General features: G+C 48.3%; 1 protein-coding gene across 3 annotated transcripts in view; it reads right to left on the bottom strand.

Moving 5' to 3' along the window:
- The window catches only part of CYFIP2 (cytoplasmic FMR1 interacting protein 2), a 116,679-nt gene that overhangs the window by 52,709 nt on the left and 40,226 nt on the right, over positions 1-23,744 (bottom strand). For 2 of the 3 annotated variants that reach the window (XM_066344483.1, XM_066344485.1), the window contains exons 12-21: positions 22,555-22,674; positions 21,924-22,049; positions 18,782-18,948; positions 17,921-18,068; positions 14,518-14,671; positions 13,203-13,359; positions 12,224-12,320; positions 9,575-9,651; positions 7,105-7,213; positions 5,209-5,328 (exon numbers count right to left, since the gene is read on the bottom strand). In XM_066344483.1, coding sequence (XP_066200580.1) covers positions 5,209-5,328; positions 7,105-7,213; positions 9,575-9,651; positions 12,224-12,320; positions 13,203-13,359; positions 14,518-14,671; positions 17,921-18,068; positions 18,782-18,948; positions 21,924-22,049; positions 22,555-22,674 — 1,275 coding nt within the window. Of the gene's footprint in view, positions 1-5,208; positions 5,329-7,104; positions 7,214-9,574; positions 9,652-12,223; positions 12,321-13,202; positions 13,360-14,517; positions 14,672-15,627; positions 15,703-17,920; positions 18,069-18,781; positions 18,949-21,923; positions 22,050-22,554; positions 22,675-23,744 lie in introns of all 3 variants that reach the window. The other variant, XM_066344486.1, reaches the window with a different exon arrangement.

The raw sequence follows: 23,744 nt of genomic DNA, 5'->3' as shown, positions 1-23,744 counted from the left end.
AGAGAGAGAACGCAGCCACCTCTGTGATGCATTAGGATAGTCTCATACTGTGGCGGTTAAGCCATCTTTTGAGATGGGTACGACTTCCTGTTCCATGGAGGGGAAGCGTGAGGCTCGGGCAGGTTAGGTAACCCGCCCAAGGTCAGACAGGACATATGTAACAGGGCTTAGGATGTGAATCCCGGTTTTTTGGTTCTGAATCACGTGTGTTTGGCCCCGGTGGCACCGCTAGCTTAATGGAATAAAGAGACAATTGCTAAGAAAGCCGGTGGAAAAGTAAACATGGCGTTACAACATAAAAGCCAAACGAACATCAGAAGGGCCGTTCTCCAGAGTGCAGCGGGACGTCTGAAGGCCAAAGGCCAGCTTCACGGCGGGGACAAAGAGCTCAGTTATCTGTGGTCACGGGAGGCAGCCCCACTCCAGGGACTCAGTTTCATTCTCATCAACCACAGGGCCCCCCCCGTACCCTGGCTGGGGTCCAGAGTGTGGTCAGGTGGGGAACCCAGGCCCTGCTTCCAATCTTGGAGCTTTGCCACTCTGAAACTCAGATTCTGTGGCTCTAAATTGCAGGTAGAGAACTGGGTCAAAGCTTGCAAGCTTAAACGGGCGGACGTTTCACGAAAGTGAGACATGCCGGGCCGGGGGAGGCCCGGGCTGGGGGAGGCCCGGGCTGCGTTGCCTGCAGCAAACAGCAGCGCCCATGCCCCCGGGAGGCTGAGCTGCTAATTAACTCCATCCATCTGATCACTGTCACAGGGACGGGGCTTAGTCATAGCAGATCCTGCCATTTCTCAAAAGAAGGTCAAAATCTGGATTTCAATTCTGGGATGGCTGCTGGAAGAAGAAGGCTGAGTCACTGTGCTTCCAGGAAGTAGATGAGGGCGGGAGTGCAGGATCAGCGCTCTGCTTCGGTCCCGTGGGGCCCAGCTAGCTGGACTGTCCTCTTTGTTCCCATTTACTTAGGAAGGGTAAAGAAATAATAAAAATAATAAAAAAATAAAAGGAGTAAATGCTAGTGAGTTGATTTCTAAGATCAATGAGTTGTCCTGGTATGGGGGGAAAATCGGCAGATAAGAAAGCGGGGAAGAATTTCTGTTCTGATGTTCTGTGCTTTTTATAGTCTCACGAGCACGTGTCCGTGCGGACAAGGGAGAGCGGAGGGGACTGCTCTGCACCCTGCTGGGGGGGAGGGGGGCTGCCGGAAGTGGAGGTCCGCTTCCCCCCCTGCAGCAGCGCAGGGGTGTCTCTTTGGGACCCAATCCCAAAGGTGGCCGTGCACCGGCTGTGTTCTTCCGGTCTTCCAATCAGAAGGGCCCCTGCCTGGGGGATGCAGGGTGCAGTGCAGTGAGGTGCAGAGGGTTTCGAAGGCCACGTGCGGGGTGCAGGTACCTTCGGGAGGATGCCGGCATTCCACCGTCAAGTCGGGTTACAGAGGAAATACAATACCCAGGTGAGCAATTTTGGTGAGATACTGGAATGAGCTCTTCAGGGACAAAGAGAAAACCTGAGGGCCAGCCACATGTGATTGTTAACCAGCTGTGGGCCCTCGGCAGGTGTGAGGAGGGGGGGCTCTGGAGCTTAGGGACAGGTGGACCTGCTAGGTCAGATACATGCATGAAGTGTCCCCATGAGGCTTGCGGCAAACCAGATAGTGCAGCCCAGCTGACAGGAACGTCTACCAGGGGTCCCCAAACTTTTTACAGGGGGCCAGTTCACTGTCCCTCAGACCGTTGGAGGGCCGCCACATACAGTGCTCCTCTCACTGACCACCAATGAAAGAGGTGCCCCTTCCGGAAGTGCGGCGGGGGCCGGATAAATGGCCTCAGGGGGCCATATGCGGCCAGCGGGCAGTAGTTTGGGGACGTCTGGTAGGCAATTGTTACCGTCTGGGGAGGCTGGTCTGGTGCTGCCAGAGTTTCTGCAGTTCTACTCAAACTCTTCCAAACGTGAAATGTTGACTCAGTATTTCAAATATGCTCTGCAGCCTCAACAGCACAGGCTGGTGGCTCTCAACTTCAGCATCAGATCTCCCGGGGACTCGACTGACCCAGCCGCACAGGAGGGCGGAGACGGACAGATCTCTGCAGCTTCTCAGCTCAGCATCAGGCTCCTCCCCAGCTCAGAATGGAGTTTCTAAGGGGCAGGGAAGGGCTGGGAGTGGAGGGCGGGGAGTATGTTCCTTGGCTTGTTTCTCAGTAAAGGCAGAAGCTTCTCAGCAGAGGTGAGGGGGGGCCTCTTGACCCCAAAGGGGAGAGTGACCTCTTCAAGGGCTTTGCGGGGAAGTGGCTACTCTCTTGGGGCCATTGTCCTCACCTGATAAACAGGGGCTTTCACTGCTTGTTTTGATGGTGTTCTCAGCTCAAAGAACATTTAGTGCCTTTCAAGGGGTGGGGAGAGGCCATGGACACCCACACACCCCCCAAAACCAGTTTTTCCATAACATGCTCATTCATTATTAGAAAACTGGAAGATACAGATTAAAATAAACAAAAAAGATGAAAACAAAAATCTCATCCCTTGGAGATAATCACTGCTAACGTTTTGGCATAAACAAAGACAAATCTATTTCTTAAAATAGATTTCCCTAGCCTGACCTGTGGTGGCGCAGTGGGTAAAAGCGTCGACCTGGAACACTGAGGTCACCAGTTCAAATCCCCGGGCTTGCCTGGTCAAGGCACATAAGAGAGTTGATGCTTTCTGCTCTCCCCCCTTCTCTCTCTCTGTTTCCTCTCTAAAAAAATGAATAAATAAAATCTAAAATAAATACATAAATAAAATAGATTTCCCAGAAGAGGGTGTGCTATATTATAGTCTCTTAAAGTAAGTGACCCAGGACTTAGATGGGTGGTCAGGTCAAGTTGCCTCATGAAATGTTGCTGAAAATTGCCCCTGAAAACATTTCATTGCAGCACATTTCTGTGCTCATCCCCTCTGTGTTTTTTGACAGGCTATTATTTATTAAGTGCAATGAACCATGCAAAGCTCTTTCCAGACAGCATCTCATCCCATACTATACCAACGCTGTGAGGTGAATGCTAATACTTTCTCCATTGCGCAGCTGGGGAAACAGGCTTACAGAAGGTAACTTGCCGAGATCACCCAGCTGGTGAGTGGCAGGGTCAGGACTGGGCCTGCAGGTCTTTCTGACTCTAGAGCTCTGCTTCTTAGTCACTTTCTTTTTTAACTACTTTGCCCACTTAAAAAAAACAAAACAAAACAAAAACACCTTTTCATTTTGAAATAATTTTAGACTTACACAAAAGTGAAAATAGCGAGTTCCTGCATATCCTTGACCCCTTTAACCAATATTCACCTCTTACATAACTATAATGATCAAAACTAGGGTATTAATATTGGTATAATCCTATTAACTACAAGACAGGCCTTATTTGAATTTCACCAGTCTGTCAACAAAAGGTCTTTCTTTCTGCTCTAGAAGTCAATCTAGGATCCCATGTTGCATTTAGGTGTCCTGCCTTCCAGATTTTTCCAACCTCTAATAGTTTTCAGTCTTTGTATTTTATGATCTGGATGTTTTTGAAAAGTATTGTTCACTTTTTTTTTTTTGGAATGTTATTTGATTTAAGTTTATGTGTTTTTTTTCTTACGATTAGATTGAGATTATGCATTTTGGCAAGAATACCACAGAAAAATTCCTAACAGGGGAAACATGAATACATCTTACTACTACTGGTGATATTAACATTTGAGGCCTGGTTAAAATGGTGTCTTCCATGTTTCCTCATTGCAAAGTTACTAGTCTTCTGTTTGGAGTTAATAAAGGTCTTGAAGGAGACCACTTGATGTTATTATGTAAGAATCTTGTTTCCTCTCAAAAAAATTTTTTTTTGGTGGGAAAATATAGATAACATAAAATTTATCATTTGAGTCACTTTTAAATGTACAGTTCTGTGGCATTCAGAACAAGCACACTGTTGGGCAACATCACCACCATCCACCTCCAGAACTTCTGAATCGTCCTCAACGGACACTCCGTGCCCATGAAACATGGACTCTCTCTCCCTGCCACCACCATTCCACTTTCTGTCTCCATGAATTTGGCTATTCTAAAAATCTAGTAAGAGGAATCATAATCTATTCTTCTTCAAGTTCTGCCCACTAATGTTAGCATCCATGGCTGGGTCTTGCCAGCAACAATGATCACTGTGCTGATCTGATCTAATGGTGACTTTCTATTTCCCTCATTCCTTCTATTCATCTGCCTTTTTTTTTTTTTTTTTGTATTTTTCGGAAGCTGGAAACGGGGAGAGACAGTCAGACAGACTCCTGCATGTGCCCGACCGGGATCCACCCGGCTAGCCCACCAGGGGCGACGCTCTGCCCACCAGGGGGCGATGCTCTGCCCCTCCGGGGCGTCGCTCTGTCGCGACCAGAGCCACTCTAGCGCCTGAGGCAGAGGCCAAGGAGCCATTCCCAGTGCCTGGGCCATCTTTGCTCCAATGGAGCCTTGGCTGCAGGAGGGGAAGAGAGAGACAGAGAGGAAGGAGGGGGGGGGTGGAGAAGCAAATGGGCGCTTCTCCTATGTGCCCTGGCCGGGAATCGAACCCGGGTCCCCCACACGCCAGGCCGACGCTCTACCACTGAGCCAACCGGCCAGGGCATTCATCTGCTTTTGAAAGCATTAAAGTCTTCCTTTGATTCACTTAAAGACTGACCAATCAAGTTTATTCGAATTCTTGGAGAGAGAACATTAACAGAGAAGTTCAAATGCTGTTTAATATGAGGAGGGCCTAGGTCCACGCTTGCACATCAGGACCGACTATATAATTTGCAGGTCCCTTTGCGAAATGATAATGTGGGACCCCTGTTAGAAATGATTATGAATTTCAAGATGGAGATAGCAGAGCATTAAGCCCAGCACAGAGCCCTCTGGGGCCTGTACTATGGCACACCCACGAGGCTGACACTTCCCTGGGTTCATAGGACCACTCACCTGCTTGCTCAGATATGTAGGATCATAAAGGATAAACTGCTGTGCCCCCAGGATGGCTCTCTCAAGAGCTTTCAAGACCCCTCTCCACTCCCACTCTCCAGGCAACCAGGAAGGTTAAGATTAGTCCCATTCTTAAATCTATTTTTCCTGCTCCATTCAGATAGGAAGGAGACCTGCTGCTTCTCTTTAACTGGCCCAGTTCTAGGCTCACAACATATGCAACTACAATCCCAGAGTGCCCCGTCATTTACCACAATAGAGGTCAGGTCCTCACTCTCAAAGCGGCTGATGGCCTGGTCCAAGGATTTATACATGGCGGCAGAGATGCGCTGAGTAATGAGTCTGTTCAGGTCAATTGATCTACCCAACAGCTGCATGGAAGACAGAGAGAGAACAGTTACTCACGGTCTACACAGACATCTGACAACTAAATGCACTGCACTGATAGGAACTTAGATTAAAAGTGTAAAGGACATTACTGGGACAAATGGGGACTCTCTGTAGAAATCAGTACTGTTAAATTTCCTGTGTATGACAATTTTATTTTGATTAAGAGAAACTATCCTTGTTTTTGGAGGTATGAAGAGGAGAAGTGGAATAATCTACAAAAAAAAGTACATTCTTTAAAAATATGTTTCAATATATTCCTTATATTGATATATAAATGTATTTTACATATTTACTGTATTTGTGAGAAAGGAAAAGCAGATACATGAGACAAAGAAAGAAGAAAATGTGCTAAAACATTAATAATCAAGAATCTGTCTAAAGAGTATATATGTGCTCATTATATTATTCAAGTTTTCTATAGTTTTGAATTCTAAAACGTTGACGGAAAATACCATTCATTCAGGCTTGCAGGAGGCGGCTTAGGACAGGCTCAGGCCCCGCCTCCAGTGCTGCCGACCTGAATTCAGTCCTGAGGTTGTTGCTGAGTCCGCCCTGTGCCCCAATTCACTGGGACCCAGGCAGAGCTGCTCCCCCAGCAAGGGCTACTGCGCACCTTTGTGGGATGAAGGTAAAAGCACTAGGATGACGGGCTGGTCACAGACCGGAAATCGAGCTTACAATAACTTCCCCTGGGGAACACGTGGGCATTAGTGCAGATGCTATACAGAGAGCAATCAACGTTTACTGACTGCCTGCTGTGTGCACCGGACTTTGCTAGGTGACCAAGGATTACTCTTAACCATTTCATTTGTTTCTACTTGTCTTCTGGGTTGAATTTTCTAACTGACAAGGGACCCCTTGAAGCCACCTTGTACACACACAAAGTCTTCAGTACTGAATATCTTGTGGCTAATTCTGGCTGCATCAGGGAGTGACAGTTGTCATTCTCTGAGAGGCTGGTGGAAAAGCACGGAGCCCCTGTCTCAGCAGGGGTGAAATGTTCTTTTCCCCTTACGAGTCTCCAGTTCCCTTGGATTGCTCATAGCAACAGGCATGGCCACTGTTTCCTAGGCAACCCCTTTCCTCTTCATTTAGAGCATCTTCTCAGGGGAGGCTCTGCTCCCCACCCCCATAAGCATGAAGAGGTCATGGTGTAAAGACCATTTCCCCGCCGCGTGGCTGCCAGCAGGGTGTAGGAGTAGGAGTAGGGCGCAGTTTGCTGGGGCATCTCTTACTTTGTCTGCCTAGTTCCACTGACATTTTTAAGGAGAGACATGTTTATGTTTCTAAATTCCCAACAGCATCTGGGGTCAAATATGAACAGAAACCAACTCCACAAAACAAGCCGTAATCTCCACCCTGGGCTCAGCCTGCGGGCTTTGCTTCAAAGGCCCACAGCTCTCCTTCACTTTGGCCAGCACCTGAGCCTGTCCGGGGAGAGGCTGACCCACGTAGGAGCAGCAGTCCCGACTGAAGGAAGCGGGCTGCCCCTTACGATGGACAAAGGCTCCGGTGGCCCCTGGCCCCGGAGGGGAGCTGCAGACAAGCGGAGAAGCCCGGAACTTGACCCAGAGGACACCCAGTGTCTTTTCATTGTTCGCAGATTCCGAGGCTGCACCACACCTATGTTTAGAGGTCCACACAGGGCAACATGCAGGGCCGACAGCATGGAGTCTTGATTTCCGATCTCCACGCCAAGCTCACAGCTACTCTCCCCTGCCCGCGCCATCGCCGCTGTGGTTTCCTTTCGTCATTACCTGGACGTGTCTCTGTTTCAGAAGCGTTTCGTAGCGGTTGGACGGCGGGTACGGGATGATGACTCCGTAGTTCTTGCATTCAGCTCTAAAACGTTTATCCAATAGGACACTGGAAGGGATCAAGTGAAAGAAGGCCAGTCAACACGACAGTGAATAGTTTTCAATTGCCTAGCCACTTCGATTTTCGACCATAAGATCTACTCACGAAGCACTATCTTATATATAAAATATTTAAATATAACTTTTTTTTCTGAGGGAGAGCAAAGTTCTTCAAGTTCCTTTTCAACCAAGGAACTCAATACGTGAAACAGAATTTCTAAGTTAAAGGAAACAAATAAACAAACAAAAAAGAGTGCATGGTTGGCATATCCCATACCCTCTCTCAGGACAGAATGTTCCCTGTAGGAAACACTCTGAGGACTAGGAATACAAAGATCCCGTCCTCGTGAAGCCTACATTCTAGTGAAGAGAGACTGATACTAAAAAAATAAGCAGAGGAATAAAATAAGTTCAAAAAGTATACATCTGCATAGTATTTCGTATTTATCACACACATTCACACAGTCACTTTTAATCTCATGACAACTCTATGAGTTAGACGTATCACCAGACCTTTCATACTGAGCCATGACTACTGAGTAATAAGTGCTCTGAAGATAGTAAAAACAGGACCACTGGGTGTTAGGAGGTCGGAACGCCTCTCTGGAAAGGTTTTGTTGGAGGGAGACCTCACTGCTACAAAGGGCAAGGTCTGGGTGTACCATCTCTCGGGCACAGGAAGTTTGCAATGTTTGAGAAAAGGGAAGATGGCCCGTGCGGAGAACGCAGGGCATGCTGGAGATTGGGGTGTGAAAATGAATTTATATACCTGGTCTAGGGGCCAGACCATGTGGGACTGACTATGTAAGTCATAGTGAAGACATTAGATGTTTTCTACATGTAACTGGAAGTCATGAAAAGAAAGCAATTAAGCAGGGAAGTGACCGGGTTGGAGAAAGGGGGTGGAGGAGGTGAAGGAGTGCACAGGGGGATAAATGGTGATGGAGGGACGCTTGATTTGGGGTGTAAACACACAATACGCTGTACAGATGATACGTTCGAGAATTGTGCACCTGAAACCTGTATAATTTTGTTAACCAGTGTCACCTCAATCAATTCAATAAGAAGGAAAAAGAAAAGCAGGAAAGTGACATAACCTATATCTATACTCTCCCGAATAGAGAGCAGCCACCCACCCCATGAGCCTACTGAGCCCCTGAAATGCTGTGGGTCCAAGAGGAGATGTAGTCAGAGTATAAAACATATAGTACTAGATTGTGAAGACTTAGGGGAAAAAAAGAAACTATCTCTTTAATCATTTTTAAATGTTACAGGTTGAAATTATAGTATCCTAGATATATTGGATTACATGTTACAAAAATTATATTGTTAAAATTATTTTCCCGTTTATTTTTCCTTTTTAAAATACGGCTACTGAAATTTTTAAAAATTAGATTTGTGGTTTAGATGTGTAACTGCATTATATTTCTAATGGATGGCCCTGATCTGGAACATTCTCTGTCCTGTGCTTTCTAATGCTTCCAATCTCTCTCCCGTTCTGTCATGAAGCCTGCCCCCTCTTGTGGTCTGTGAAGGAAGAACTTCAAATGTACGAATTCAAGTTCATTCTCTCAGCAGCCCTAAGAGGCAAGCATGTGATCATTATCTTTTGAACTTTTCAATTAATACATACAGTATGTTTGTTTCAGGCGTACAACATACTGATTTGACATTTATAGCCCTTAAAAGATGATTATCACGGTAAGTCTAAAAATTATCTGTCACCATACAAAGTTATTGCGATATTATTGGCTGTATTCTCTATCCTGTACACTACATTTCTGTGGCTTATTTAGTTTATAACTGGAAGTTTGTACCTTTATTAAACTTCATGCTTTCCACCCATCCATCCCTAACCATTACTTTGTTCTCTCTGTCTATGGATTAGATTCTATTTTTAATTTGTGTCTTGTTTTTCAGATTCTGCTTATAAGTAATGTCACATGGTATCTGGCAAGCTATTATTACTATGCTTCTGCCGCAGGGGCTTTGCACAAGTAGTTCCTTTTCCCTACATTGTCCTGTCCCCTCCTTTACCTAGTTTTACTTATTAATTCCCCTCACTTTCAGAAATGAACTCTAATGTTCCTTTTTCAGGATAGCCTTTCCAGTTTCTCACCCCAAAGACTAGGTCAGGGTTACCTGTCATATATCCCCATTGTCCCATGAACTTTTCAGATATGGGGGCACGTAAGGTGCCTGTCACTGTGCATTCATTAGTTTTTATTGTCTGTTTTCCCCAGGAGGCCCAGCACCACAGCTACTTTCCCTCTCCCACATTCTAGCACACGGTCCAGGCCCATGGCGTCATTTCGATTTCCTTAGGGGCCGAGGAAGGGAGGGTGGCGACAGCAAACCCAGGCTCTCATACCTGCCAGCCATGGCTTTGTAGTAAGCGAAGATCTGGTCCGCCAGCTTGTAGACAAACTGATCGAAACACAGGTTCACCTGAAGAGGAAGCAGCAACTGTCAGGGGTTCTGCCCAGTTTTGTCACAGACACTTAGCCATTCAAAGAGGGCAGGTGGTAGGACGCCTCAAGCATGGATCCTTGTGCTCAGGGTCCTCGTGAAGCACAGAGAAGGCACAGACCAAACAGCGATTGAGGAACTGCCTCCTCACCAGTCCCTTCTTTGATGTTACAAGGGACTGTTTTTTCCCATTTCAGTGTTTCATCACATAGGTGATACCCAGGTGAGGAAGAAAGAGCATGTCAGACACAGAGGATCAAGTCCCTCATCCAACATGGCAAGACCAGGAAATGGCCCAGGATGAAACTTTAAGAAGACCGGCTGTGGTACAAGCCAGAGGTGGCAGTGTAATGTGAAAGGAAACATTCAATTTCGGTGATTAATCTCTGATTCTTTTCTTATCAAATTCTCAGCTCTATAAGGTTAACTCTTTATTCAACAGGCTTCCATGTCTGTTGTTTTACACCCCAGGGTATTCTGAAAACACAAAAACACAATGGCGTATACCGTGCTGACCTCAGATGCAGGTAGCCAAGGCTCTTCCCTGGACTTTGAACTTCAAGGGCGTTGGGCCTCCTCTAGGCAAAGAGCCTGCAGGGTCCAGGTGGTGGTGCCTACTCATATTCTACCATCTTCTTCTAGAACAGGGGTCTCAAACTCGCGGCCTGCGGCCCGCAGACTAATCCACGAAGTTCAAAATATTTTGGATAAAATTAAGTAAGCCTAGGGGCCTACTTGTATTTTTCATTTCTCTAGCATCCTAGATAGATATTAGCTTAGTTAACAGCAGTTGTGATGCGAACTACAGTTTCTGGTCGTTTTGTGACACTGAGTAAACTGCATGTACGATTGTGCTTGTTGTACTGATTTTTTTTTGTTTTCAACTGCAGTGAGAAAAGTGTTGCGTAACAGTTGCCTTTTGTAGACCTAGTGCGGGCGCCGAACGGCTGTGATCTTGCTCTGCGGCCCACATGCTGAATTGAGTTTGAGACCCCTGGTCTAGAACCAGCTTTAAGCATCCTTGTTCAAATGGCCCAAGCCCCTTCCAGGCCCTGGGCGCTCTTTTCCCTGGGTTTATCCTGAGGGTGAACTAGACTGAAGGTATGAGAACCCCCAGGGCTGGCCAAGGGGCCATTTCTTGCAGGCAAGGTGGTAGAAACAGTTTTGGTATCCACACGCATACACATGAAGGACATGAGGCCCTTCATGGTGGGGGACAGGGTTTGGGGAATTTTAACCTAACTGGCTTCATTCTGTGTTTATATAACACCACATGGTTAGTAGAACAGAGACTATCATTCTAATCAATATCCAGAAGGCAAAACTAAGTCATTAGTGCCTTTGCTCTCCTGTTTTTGTTTCTCGCTGGCCCAAGTAGGACTACACTTTTTCTTCTTTGAAAGGAGGTACAGCCACGTGACTTGTTTTGATCAATGACGTGTCACTTTCAGGTAAGAGCTTTAAGAATCAGAGTGTGATTCACCCTAACCCTTTTCCTCTGCCCTGGCTACTAGTCAATATTCCTAAAAACAAACAAACAAACAAACAAAAAGACCACATGGAACAGAACCCCCAGACAACCCATAAAGTAGAAATAAGCCTTTGGTTTCAAGCTAACTAAGAATTTGAAGTTGGTTGTTACTGTATCACAATCTAGCTTACCTGGACCGTGACAGAAATAAAGCCATTGAATATCTCTCTTTTGAAATCAGCTTAATAGTTGAGCTGATGGCTATTTCAGTCCTATCAGTACTAGACAGAGACTCCGTGACCTTGGAGTAATGACATTTGACCACTTGGAGTCTAATATTTATTATCTGTCAGATAGATAGTAGCATATACTTCTTTAAATTGTTGTAAAGATTATTTAAAACGTTTATATAGTGTTTAGCACTGTGCCTGGCAAATGATAAAAACATAATAATTGGTAGGTGTATTACTGTTGTTATCATTAGCCAAGTAATGGAACCATAAAAGACACATTAGAAAGTTAATTTTATCCAAGCAGTTCTATCATTTGCCATCCCTTAAACATTTGAAAAATAAAGACCATCACCCTGGTCTAGGTCCTTTTGGACGAAATGTTTACAAAGAGCACTCTCTAGAATAAGTCATTGATCCCCTATGCGATGGTCTCCCCCCAGTCCAGGTATTGAGATCCTAACCCCCAAAGGTGATGGTGTTAGGAGGTAGGACCCTCCTAACACCAGGGGATTGGGACATGAAGGTGGAGCCCTCATGAACGAGATTAATGCTTTTATAAAAGAGACCTCAAGGGCTCCCTCGCCCCTTATTCTGTGAGAGGACACAGTGAGAACTCTGTGACCCAGAAGAACGCCTCACCCAGCCCTCCTGGTACCCCAGTCTCGGATTGCCAGCAGCCAGAGCTGTAAGAAGAAATTGTCTGTTGTTTATAAGCTGCCCAGTCTGGGATATTTTGTTACAACCTGAAAGGACTAAGACGCCCCACTTTGTGCCAACAGCTGAAGATTTGAAAAGTGTGGACTCCCGGAACAAGATCACAGGAACAAGAGGAGAGCCTGTCACTTGCCTCGGCTTCGATCTCATCATACAGGAACTGCTTCTTGAACTTGGTCAGAGCGTAGTAGGCGCTGTCGTTATACAGGTCCAATGGGTAGAGGACGTACCTGAGGACGGAAACACAACAGCCAGCGGCTTACTAAACATCTCTCTCGCGGCAGGCACATCTGTACCCGCTCGGGAAGTACAAAGATTTGGGTGGAAAGACAACCAAATTCAGAGATAGAAAAAGCGGACCTTTCAATCCTGTTTCCAGTTTCCACTTAGGAATGACTTACTTTACAAGCCACCCATAGAAATCAAAAGTCTATGATGCTGATAAACCCAAAGCCGGGAAAAAGTTAGCTTCCTGATGCCCAGAGATGATAATTTTCCAGGCATGTTAGGAGATTGATACAGCACAGGAAGGGCAGATGGGCTGGGAGACTTCTGAACCTATGTGCGAGGCCGAGTCAAATCTTTTTTTTTTTTTTTTTTTTTTGTATTTTTATGAAGCTGGAAACGGGGAGAGACAGTCAGACAGACTCCCGCATGCGCCCGACCGGGATCCACCCGGCACGCCCACCAGGGGCGACGCTCTGCCCACCAGGGGGCGATGCTCTGCCGCGACCAGAGCCACTCTAGCACCTGGGGCAGAGGCCAAGGAGCCATCCCCAGCACCCGGGCCATCTTTGCTCCAATGGAGCCTTGGCTGCGGGAGGGGAAGAGAGAGACAGAGAGGAAGGAGGGGGTGGGGGGTGGAGAAGCAAATGGGCGCTTCTCCTATGTGCCCTGGCCAGGAATCGAACCCGGGTCCCCTGCACGCCAGGCCGACGCTCTACCGCTGAGCCAACCGGCCAGGGCCCTGAGTCAAATCTTATGTGACCCGCTCCTCGGCCAGGCACAATGCCTCCTTCGGAAAGTTCTGGGGGATAAAACAGAGCTCGCTGGCAAAGTAGCCTCCCCCTGTAGCCCAGGCACCTCCGTGCTGGCCCAGTTCTGCATCTTACTCCATCATGGAAGGTTCTTTGGTTTCCAGGATATGGTCTGTCAGGATCCAAGGCATGGACATCTCAATAGGAAACTGGATTCGCCGGCCCATGGTCAGCTCCAGGAAGAACTCTCGGAACCAGAGCTGGGAGAGGTCACAGCACTGCTGCAGGGCTTCTGGAAAGCCGAGGGAGGGACAGGGGTCACAGGGGAAGCACCCACGGCTCTGAGAGCTTATGGTCTTCAGGACTTTGTATTGTTAGTCTAAGGACTGTGCTGGGCCCACAGCAGGTCCTCATGAATCGGACTTGACCGGAAGACCCTGCTCTCCTGAACTTGAATGGCATGCTAAAGTCTATTTTGAAGACAAGGTTTGTTAAGCTTCAGAGACAGTGACAGTGCATGGGGGAGGGGGTGATGATATTTGACAGCTTTTGTTGCCCCCACAATTTCCATCACCACCCCACAAAGCCATCTGAAAATACTTGCTATATAAAGTGTCAAGCCAGGTCTCCAGGTGTCCTTTATTTTTTTTAATTTTTTAAAAATTGATTCTACAGAGAGAGGAAGAGAGAGACAGACAGAAACATCAATCTGTTCCTCCTGTATGTGCCTTGACCAGGCACTGAACCGGCAACCTTTGCTTATCAGGATGATGCTCTGACTGACTATTCGGCCAGGGCCAGGACCAGGGCCAGGGCCAGGTGTCCGCTTTTACTGCAACTCAGTGATCCGCTGTATGTGATAATTCTGAAATCAGCACTCAGAGGCCTTGAACGACCTTCCTAAGCTGTTCTCCATGAAGAAGAGCTCTGGACTAATGGTTCAGATCTCTCGTCAATACCAACAGATGCATGACCCACTCCCATGACCCTCTCCTCTACGCTGCCCTGTCGCACCTGCACACACATCCTATTAACAGGAGAAGAGGAGTGGGGGACACAGGATTGGGGTGCAGCCTGGAAGCTTCCTTTGCCAGGAGCAACAAGCACTAATCAGCTCAGAGCTGCTGCTTAGACACAAAACGCTGACTTCGTCCTAGGAGTGCCTGCACCTGTACTGCTGTTTCTGAACCCCCTCGACTAAGGACCCCATGACAAATGAGTCACAGATGTCTACCAGCCACGTATTTCCAAGTTACGTTGGAACAGCTGTAACAAGTTTGGGTTTGGCCTTTCCTAGCTCCCAGAGCCCACCACAAAGTGTGTGTTTTATCTTGGTGGCAAAATGTCCCCATTGGAGTCAGGGACCCATGTCTCTGCAACCTCGGCCCTGACAGCTTGGCGGCTCTGGGACCAGGGAGCCCCCATCCTCTCCCCGGACACTGCGGCTCACCACTGATGTTGAGCAGGTGTGTGAAGAAGAAGGACTGTTTGTGGAAGTCCTCTATGGCGAGGACAATGGGGCCGTCCAGGCTGCTCCGCAGGGTCTTCTTGGAGCCGCTCTTGTCTGCGATGAGCGACTCGAGCATGGTCCGTACCATGTACAGCTTGAAAAAGAAACACAGGCAGGTCAGGGGCCGGCCTTCCGTCTGGGGGGAAAGACTGCTTTGTGCGGCATTTATACACACACACACACACACACACGCACATATATACACAATCTTTTTTTCCTATAGATGTCTGCCCGTAAAAAACTTTGTCTTAGCAATCATCAATTTTAGGGTTGGAGAAGCGAATTCGGAGCGTGTAAACTTTCAGGAGGGAGACTAGCCAGCCTGGGGAGGCAGTTCTGTCCAGGGCCTGTGGCGTCCCTGGGTGGGGGGACCTGGTAAAACCAGGTAGCTCAAGGCCCAGGTTCCTGCCTGCTCTGCTCGGCCACGGCCGTGGGCATCCAGGGAGACTCTCCTTCTATGTCACCCTGGAGACACGCCCTGCTTTCCTGGACAGCCACAGCGGCACCCTGGGTGGAGCACTGGGCTGAGAGTCGCAGGACGGCGGTGCCAAGGCCAGGCTCTGCTGCTGACCTGCTGTGTGACCTTGGGCAGCAAGCCCCACTCCGGAGCGCGGTTGTCTTATCTGCTAACACGAGGGGGCTGTACCGATGCTTTCTCAAACCAGTCCCTTTCAGCTCTAACATTCTACAGAACCGGGAAATGGGACACGATCAGAACAAGCCCCCCACCATCTCAAGGTTCTGAGTCTCAGCGCTGAGTCCACGACTCAGGAGTTTCGCCAGCTGGTCGCACCAGCCGCACGGCACAGCCCGCCGGAATCCTGGGCAGAGGGTGGGTGCAGAGCGGTACTTACACGGGAGCCTACTAGACAGCGGCTCCCTCTCACAGAGGGCCGCGAGTGCAAAGAGCACAAGTGCTAATCTAGATCTCTGCACATCGTCTGTCTCTGACTCTTAGGGCTGGAAGGGGCCTTGAGGAGCCAGGCTAGTCCGTTCCTGCTGCCTCCTGGAGAAGTGTACCCAAACCAACCCCGCCAGGCGGTGTAATACCAGGGATCGGCAGCCTCTTCGGCCCTGTGTGCCACCAGTGGGGTGAAACAAAGCCCGCGGGGACCACTGGCAGGCCTAAGACATAGATGGGAGAGAGGAGGAGGGGATGGGAGGGCAGGAGAGACAGGGAAGAGGGAGAGAGAGAAAAGAGAGAGAGAGAGAGAAAAGCAAGAGGTATTGTATACGGTGGGAAAGGCATCACGACAGCTAGGGGCCACTTGCCGACCACCTCTGAGATGCTCCAACCTCCCTCTGCCACCAGGTCCGTCCTTGCCGCTTCTGGACCTTCTCTAGGACGTCACCCACCGTGCGCCTGGCACTGGGCAGGGCAGCTGGCCACAAGTAAGGAGTGGCACGCCATCCCTAGCATATGGTAAAGGATCTACCGTGGTGGCCGGTTTATCAGACGTCCCGTCCACCCTCTGCAACCCTGTCAGTGGGAGTGTCTATCAACCATCCCTAAGAATCGAGAAGCACAGTTCTAATGATGGCCCTCGGAGGCCTCAGAGAAAGGATTCCTGAAGTCCATCCGTGAGGGTACTGACTGATTTGCATCAAATTCTAACTATTTGAGAACCTGTTTTGTCCATAAGAGGGGGAATGCTTTTCCCACCAGTTTTACAGAACACAGCACTTAACTCACCAGCGCAATCGCCGCCCCAGCTGTGCTAGACGCCCATGTCCACTGCACCCCAAGGGCTCTAGCAGAGCCCTGGGGTGGGAGTCAGGAGACCTGGTTCTTGTCCTGCCTCAACCTGTGACTCACCTTGTGGCTTGGACAAGTCATTTCCCCTCTCTGGACCTCAGTTTCCCCATCTGTAAAATAGGGGGTGGACACTGGGACTAGTCTGTCACTTAAGGGTACTTGTGGCTCTGACCATCTGGGACCCTATGAAATGCACCTGTGTCACCTAACAGGACTTGATGGTGCTGAGGGGGCTGATGGTCGGTGACATTCACCTTCTACTTGTCTAAACAGATAGTCCTTTTCTCTCTCCCTCTCCTCTCTCTTTTCCCTCCCCCCCTCCCTGCTGGCCTCTGTCTCTCACCCTCCTACTAGCTAGTTTCTCTTCAGCCTTGTCTGTCTCACCCTCACTCATGTCTTAGGACTTAGAGAAACACCCAAAGCCCTGCTCCGCCCAGCCGGACACTCAGGGCTGGAAAGGTCTCTGCCCTAACATGACACAGAACTAACTATTTGTAGAAACTTCCTCAGGACCTTCCACAACCAGCAGGCAAGATTAGTGCAAATGGCCCACACAGTGTGAAGCCAGGGGACGGTAACAATGACGGTGCTGAGAATCCATCTCGCCCCTGTCTCCCCCCCACACCCCGTCCCGTACCCTTCACAGACAGACACACACACAGTGAGAAGGGTCAGGGCTGCGCCTCAGATGGCTCATCTCAGATGATTCAAGGACTCAGGATTTCAGAGCAGAGAGAAGCTGAAAGGTCACATGAAGTGGGAGTTCCCAGCCTGGGACTTCTCAGCCAGTAGGACCTTTAAAAGCTGCCATGGAACCATATGCTCTTCCCCAATACCTCAAAAAACCTGCCCGAGACCGTCCTTCGCATAGGTGGCAAAGACTTAACTAAAATGCCCAGGTTCTCTCATTTCTTTTCTGTAATTTGACAACTGCTTTGGATAAACCACAGGCAACCTGTTGTTTAGAAGCTCCAGTTGGAAACTTTGAATATCTCTGATTATCAGATTTTCCCTGAGAGGCCAAGGGTTTTCGTCACTTGCGCTTTTGGGGTGTTAGGGGAAATTAAAAGGGGTATTTGATCAGTTACATGATCTCATCCCGAGTTTTATTTAACAGAGAAGATAATCAAAGCTCGGAGAGGTCAAAGCACTTTCCCAAGATCACACAGCAAGTCAGAGGCAGAACTTGTGTATTCCCAAGCTAAAATGTCAGTCTCTGCAGAAGAAGGGGCAGAGTTCATTAAAGAGGGACAGGACAGATGCATATATCAACTCCCACACTCTGGAACCAGTCCTGGTCTTACCCCCATTTGCCAGATTAGACAACTGAGGCACAAAGAGATTACATAACGTGCCCAAGGTCACACAGGTATCTAGGATGAGAATCCAGGTCTCCTGAATCTTAAGCCAGCGGTCCTCCCTCCTCTATCCAAACGAGACGGTACAGTAAGACTAGAGCAGCTGCTTGACCCTGCCCCCCCTGCCTGCGGTCCCTGAGCCTGTGCCCCACGGCCCAGCCAGGGTGACCCACCACGGCCCGGCTGGCCTCTGACTCAGCAGAGCTGGCCTGTGCCTGGGGCCGCTTACCTGTGTGCTGGAGGGGCCCACGGCACGCCGGGGCACCTTGATGTCGAAGCCACCTTTGGGATCCTTCTCCCCTCTCAGGCACGGGTCATTGGGGGGCTCTCGGCCCCCCTCCCAGTCACAGATGGTTTTCCGAATTGCCTGCAGCACGCTGGGAAGGAGGGAGCGAGGTCAAGTGTTACTGTGAGAAGGAGGTAAGCCCTGCCAGCCTGTTTCTAGAAGCTGTGGTGGCCCAGGACCGCTTTCCTGGACTTGCTGAGGTGCTCATCAAAGGCGCTCGTCCTGGGCCCACCCCAGAGGGGCTGGTTCCCAGACCTGAGGGGCAGCCCTGATGTCTGCACTGTACAGTGTCCTGGGCATTCTAATGCCCACTGGCTACCTGAGGACGCAGTCCTGAGCCAGTGCTGTGGCCAAGAACTGGAGGGAGGCAGGTCGACTGATTCTGTTCTGGGTTACAGGAGGTCTCACTAGTCCAATTACAGCACTCTATTTGAAGTTTTAACAATAGCTTATATTTGTTGCATGTTTACTCCATGTTGCCGTGTGCTTAGGTCTACACATGGATATCTCGTTTTATCATCCCCACAGACGATGCGGTAGGTACCATCATCTCCCCCATTTTACAAGTGAGGGAAAGTGAGGTTCAAGCTCCCGTCACCAGACAGCGTGGATATGAGCTTCAAACCCGGAGACGAAGGACCCATCTCCTAAGGTGGCTTCCTAAAGCCTGCTGGAAAGATCCACCGTGTGTGTGTTCAGGGCTGCCCGGGAAGCTGACTAATGAGCAGGGCACTTCCTCTGCGGCCTGCACCTCACACCCCTGACTGTTGACGTGCCCCTGTACAGGGCCCCCCGAAGACCCACCTGATAAGAACGTTCTTCTTCTTCCGCACCGCCTGCCTCAGGGGCTCGCGCAGCGTCACCTGGGCAAAGTCCTGCAGGGCCGCGTAGATGGTGTTCCTGATGGCCTGGTTGAAGACGCTCTCCATCCTGCCCATGAGCACCTGCAGGCCTTTGATCATGGCGATCACCTGGCCAGGCAGAGATCAGGGTCAGGCTCAGCGTGCCTCGGCACACCTGTCCGCCTGGCACCCTTCGCCCACCACAGGGAGGGCGCCGAGGGAGATGTGCAGAAGCACAAGGCCGGCCAGGGCTACTTCAAGCGCCAGTTCGTGGCTGGGTCAGAACCATGTGTCAGAACAGAACCCAGCGCTCTTCCTCCTTCCTAAGAAGGTCTTGCTGCGAAGCAGAGACGTCAGCTGAACCCAACAGCTGATTTTCCTACTGGCACCAACTCCCTATCTTGCTGCAGACTGGGGACAAGTGGCAGCTGGCCCACGGACCACATTTTGAGTTCCACTCTGACTTCCTCAGGCCTTTCCACATGGCATGTACCCACAGACCATATCAAATATGTAGAACTCTTTTTTTTTTTTTTTTTACCATACAAGTATTAAAAAATATATATACAATCTTTGCTTTTAAAATAATTTGGCCACTTGCTAACTTGAGTCCATATAGTAGGATTCCTGTAGACCTAGGGGAAAAATCTTTGTAACTTTGGGCGAGGCAGAGATTTCTTAGCTAGAGCACAAAAATCTCAAATCACAAAATAATCGGTAAGTTGAACTTGATCAAAATTAGAAAACAGTTGCTCTTCAAAAGGTATCCATAAGAAAATGAAATGGCAAAGTCACTGGTTAGAAAAAATATTTATGACATGTATATGACTAAGGACCTGTGTCTAGATGATATAAAGAATCCTTACCAATTAACTCTAGAAAAAACAAAAGTTGTACAAGATAAATGTGTTCTCATCAGACCATGTGACAGCAATGAACAATAGTTACTTGTTTATAATAAATAGAGTAATTACAAATGTAATCAAAAAGTGTGAAATTACCACTTTGGGAAATGAGGGGAGGGAATTGGGTGTATTGAGGGTTGGGGAGGTAGAGAGAAAATAACTAAATTGGTATTTTCCAAAGTAAGAAATCAATAGAAAATGCCATAAAATCAAGAAATAGCCCTATAAGTCTGTTATTTAGACATCTAGAGATAACTACCAGAAGAACAGCTTAACAAGGTGACTATTTTTCTACTTTGGGATTCAGGAGTTACTAATTTTTGCTTTGTTTTATTATTGTTAAATGCCACATAGAACTATTTTTTTCTTAAAAATAATTTTTTTTTACATCTTACTAATAAAAGAAAACTTCTCCATGAAAATCAATCAAAGTAAGGACTAGAAGGAATTATAGCAAAAAGTTATTGGTGGTTGTCTCTGGATGATTTTACAAGGCTGTGGGAAGGTGAGGGCGTGTACCGTGCATACGTGGTCCTTCTTATAAGGAAAGAAAGGCACTTGACCTGTGGTGGCGCAGTGGATCAAGCATCAGCCTGGAACACTGAGGTTGCTGGTTCAAAACCCTGGGCTTGCCTGGTCTAGGCACAAGTGGGAGTTGATGCTTCCTGCTCCTCCCCCCCCCCCTTTTCTTTCTCTCTCTCTCTCTTCTCTAAAATGAATAAATAAATAAAAATAATTAAAATAAATAAACAAAATTGCCCACCATTTAAAAAAAAAAAAGGAAAGAGAGGCGTGTACGGTTGTACAAAGTTGCCTGTCCCCTCCGACTGTGCGTCCCATTTTGAACAGGCTGGTGCCATACTTTCTCAAGCGCTGCACTTGATGATCGGGAGGTGTCTTCCAGGCTGACTGTGAGCCATGGAAGTGCCAGGATGTGCGGAGAGCACTCAGCTCAATGTCAAGTGTGATTACAATCGGTGTCTTGCCTGAAATTACACCCCTGAGCCTAGTCCTTTAAAGTGTAGCCTGCAGATGTGCTAAAGAGCAACCTGGACCCCTGATATGTGTCTGATTCTCTACAGCCTTTATTGCTCGACATCATCATCTCCTTTGACAACTGGGCCCAGGGCTAGTATTCAGGTCTCCGCCCTCTAGGCTTCAGATGGTCATGAAACAGGTAGCTGTCACTCACAACTTAGTATGAATGAGTTTTCCACTCAAACTAGAAATATCTTTTTGCAATAAAACAAACAAAAAATAAATTAGAAGATTATAACCAAGAAATAAGAGTCTGCCCTCCAGAAATTACCACTATTAATGGTTTGGTATACATAAATATAAATACTTATATCTTTCAGTTTTGAGTAAATATGTAAAAACTATATTCATTTCACTATAAGTGGGATCATTCTTTATCTGCTGTTCTTTAACCTGTTTTATCTTTTTAACAATACACTGTGGATACCTTTCCATGGCAGTACATCCATTTCAGTGGCTGCAGAGTATTGAGTGACATAGCTGTACCCTCATCCATTTCACCTGGTCCCATACTGAAGGACATTTCAGTTGTTTCACATATTTTGGTATTATAAATGATACGGCGATAAATGTCTGTGTGCGTTAGTCTTTGCACAGTTGGCTTAACTCCCTGGGATATAGCTCCAGACCTTCTGGGCCAAAGGCTGTGCACATTAAACATTTGCGTACATCCGATCAGTCTGCTCCCATAAAAAGACTAAAACACGTAGACGGGCTACCCCAAATCTCTGAGGTCTATTTCCCACACTTCTCCCAGCAACAGGCATCACCAGCCTTCAAAGGCCTCACCACGCTGGCTGGTCAGCTACACTCTAGCTCAGTTTGCATCTGTGGTTCTCTCTGCACACTCATCAGTTTGGGCATTTTTAAAATCTCTTTCAGCCATTTTTTCTGTTTGTTTCTTCTACTGTTTTCCTTTTGCTGGTTTTTCTAGTGGAGTGAACATTTATTTCCCTTTGGATTTTTAAGAACAGAATGAGCTTCTAACCGTTTGTGAACACCTGACGGAGACAAATTCAGGTGGGAGCAGGCGGGGCGGGGAAGTGCACGCACATGAGGGGACCAAAGCTGCCCTCTGGCTCAGAACCACTCCCTCCCACCGCCACCCACCCTGAGCGGCAGCCTTGGGGGCCGGAGGAGGCGTGGAAGGTCAGCACCCACCTCCACAAAGGCGAACTTCTCCTCGCTGGTGTAGTTGTAGCGCGTGGCTCTCTCGTACTCTTCCGCCGTGCCGGGGCAGTCCTTGTTACAGAACTTGTCCGTGGGGTGAACCAGCTTCCAGGAGTACTGGGGAGATGGGAACAACCCAAGTGTCCATCGGTGGAGGAATGGACAGACAAAACGAGGTGTGACCATGCCACGGGAGACTATTCAGCCACAGAAGGGAATACACTACTGAGTCGTCCTACAACCTGGATGGACCTTGGAAACACACAAAGAAGCCAGCCACAAAAGACCACAGAGTAGAGGATTCTACTGATAGGCAACACCCAGAATCGGAAAATGTAGAGACAGAAAGACTGCTTAGGGCTGGGAGACTGGGAAGGGAGGAGGGTGATCCGACTTTCGAGGACATGAAAATGTTCTAAACACATGGTTGTGCAACTCCGTAAAAATACTGAAAACCCAAGGACCTACATTTTCGATGGGTGAATGGTGTGGCGTGTGAGTTGTATCTCAATAGGGCTGCTATGAAAAGAGTGCTTGGGAGAGGCAGGGGCAGACAGGTTCCAAGTGGACAGAGGTCAGGCTGCAGGGGCGGGGAGGGCAGCCCCTGCCTCGGGACACCTACCACCTCCATGACGTGGGCGCTCCACTTGGATAAAAGCTGCAGGCCCCGCAGGGCCAGGTCGAAGAGCTCACGGTACTCCTCGTCTGACTTCTGGCTGTCCAGCCCGGAGCCCGTCACCACCTGGGGAACACCAGCCATCACCCTTACCACCCACGTGCCTGGCACTTTTATATATTATTTCATTGAGTTCCTCCAAGAATGCTAGAAGGAGGTGGGTGCTATCACTATATCCCCCTGACAGATACACTGAGGCTAGAACAGTCCTTTCTGGAAGCCACGCGGCTTGGCAATGGCCGAGGGTTCAAACCCAGGTGGAGTGATGCCAATGTCCCCCCACAACCACCCTGGCATATCTCAGAGCAGTGGCCTTCCCACTTTCCCACCACAATACACAGCAGGAAACGAAAACGAGGGACTCAGGAACATATCCCTACCTAGAGAGATTGAATATATACATGAAACATCTGTCACAATGTGACTACTCTTAGCACATGGGATTTCCTGATGTGCACACAAAAATGCTCATCACGTACCACTAATTTGATTTCGCAGCTCATTAACGAGACCTGACTGAATGACTGAAAAGCGATGGTCAAGACAAACGTCTGTGTGAATGGGTAACACTCCACAGTGAAATGTGATGTGGAGGTATGCATGTGCATAGACGCGTGTGTATATATGTCTGTGTACATATACATATGTGTGCACATACACACATATACATGGAGAGCCAGTCCTCACTATCTGTGGATTCTCCTACTCACTAAAATAGATTTGGAACCCCAATACATGCAGTTCCTTCATGTCATTCACAGACATGCACCGAGTGACAAAATATTGAGGTCACACCCCCCAGCTGCGACTAAACCAGGTGAGGCTCTGTCTTCTTGTTTCAGCTCCCACACCGTGAACACGCGTCCTCTCCATGGTTTACGTGGTGCCACGTTTATCACATTGCTGAACTTTTTATTACTGGTGCTTTTGTCATTGAAAATGGCCCCAGGCTGCCTGACCTGTGGTGACACAGTGGGTAAAAGCATCGACCGGGAACGCTGAGGTCGCTGGTTCGAAACCCCAGGCTTGCCCAGTCAAGGCACATATGGGAGTTGATGCCTCCTGCTCCTTGATAAAAAAAAAAAAAAGAAAAAAAAAAAAATGGCCCCAGGCCTGACGCTGAAGTTCTGTCTGGA

The sequence above is a fragment of the Saccopteryx leptura genome, chromosome 6 (assembly GCF_036850995.1).
Source record: "Saccopteryx leptura isolate mSacLep1 chromosome 6, mSacLep1_pri_phased_curated, whole genome shotgun sequence".
Taxonomy (NCBI): domain Eukaryota; kingdom Metazoa; phylum Chordata; class Mammalia; order Chiroptera; family Emballonuridae; genus Saccopteryx; species Saccopteryx leptura.
Note: the sequence above shows the minus strand (reverse complement) of the source record. Positions and strands in the feature narration are given on the sequence as shown.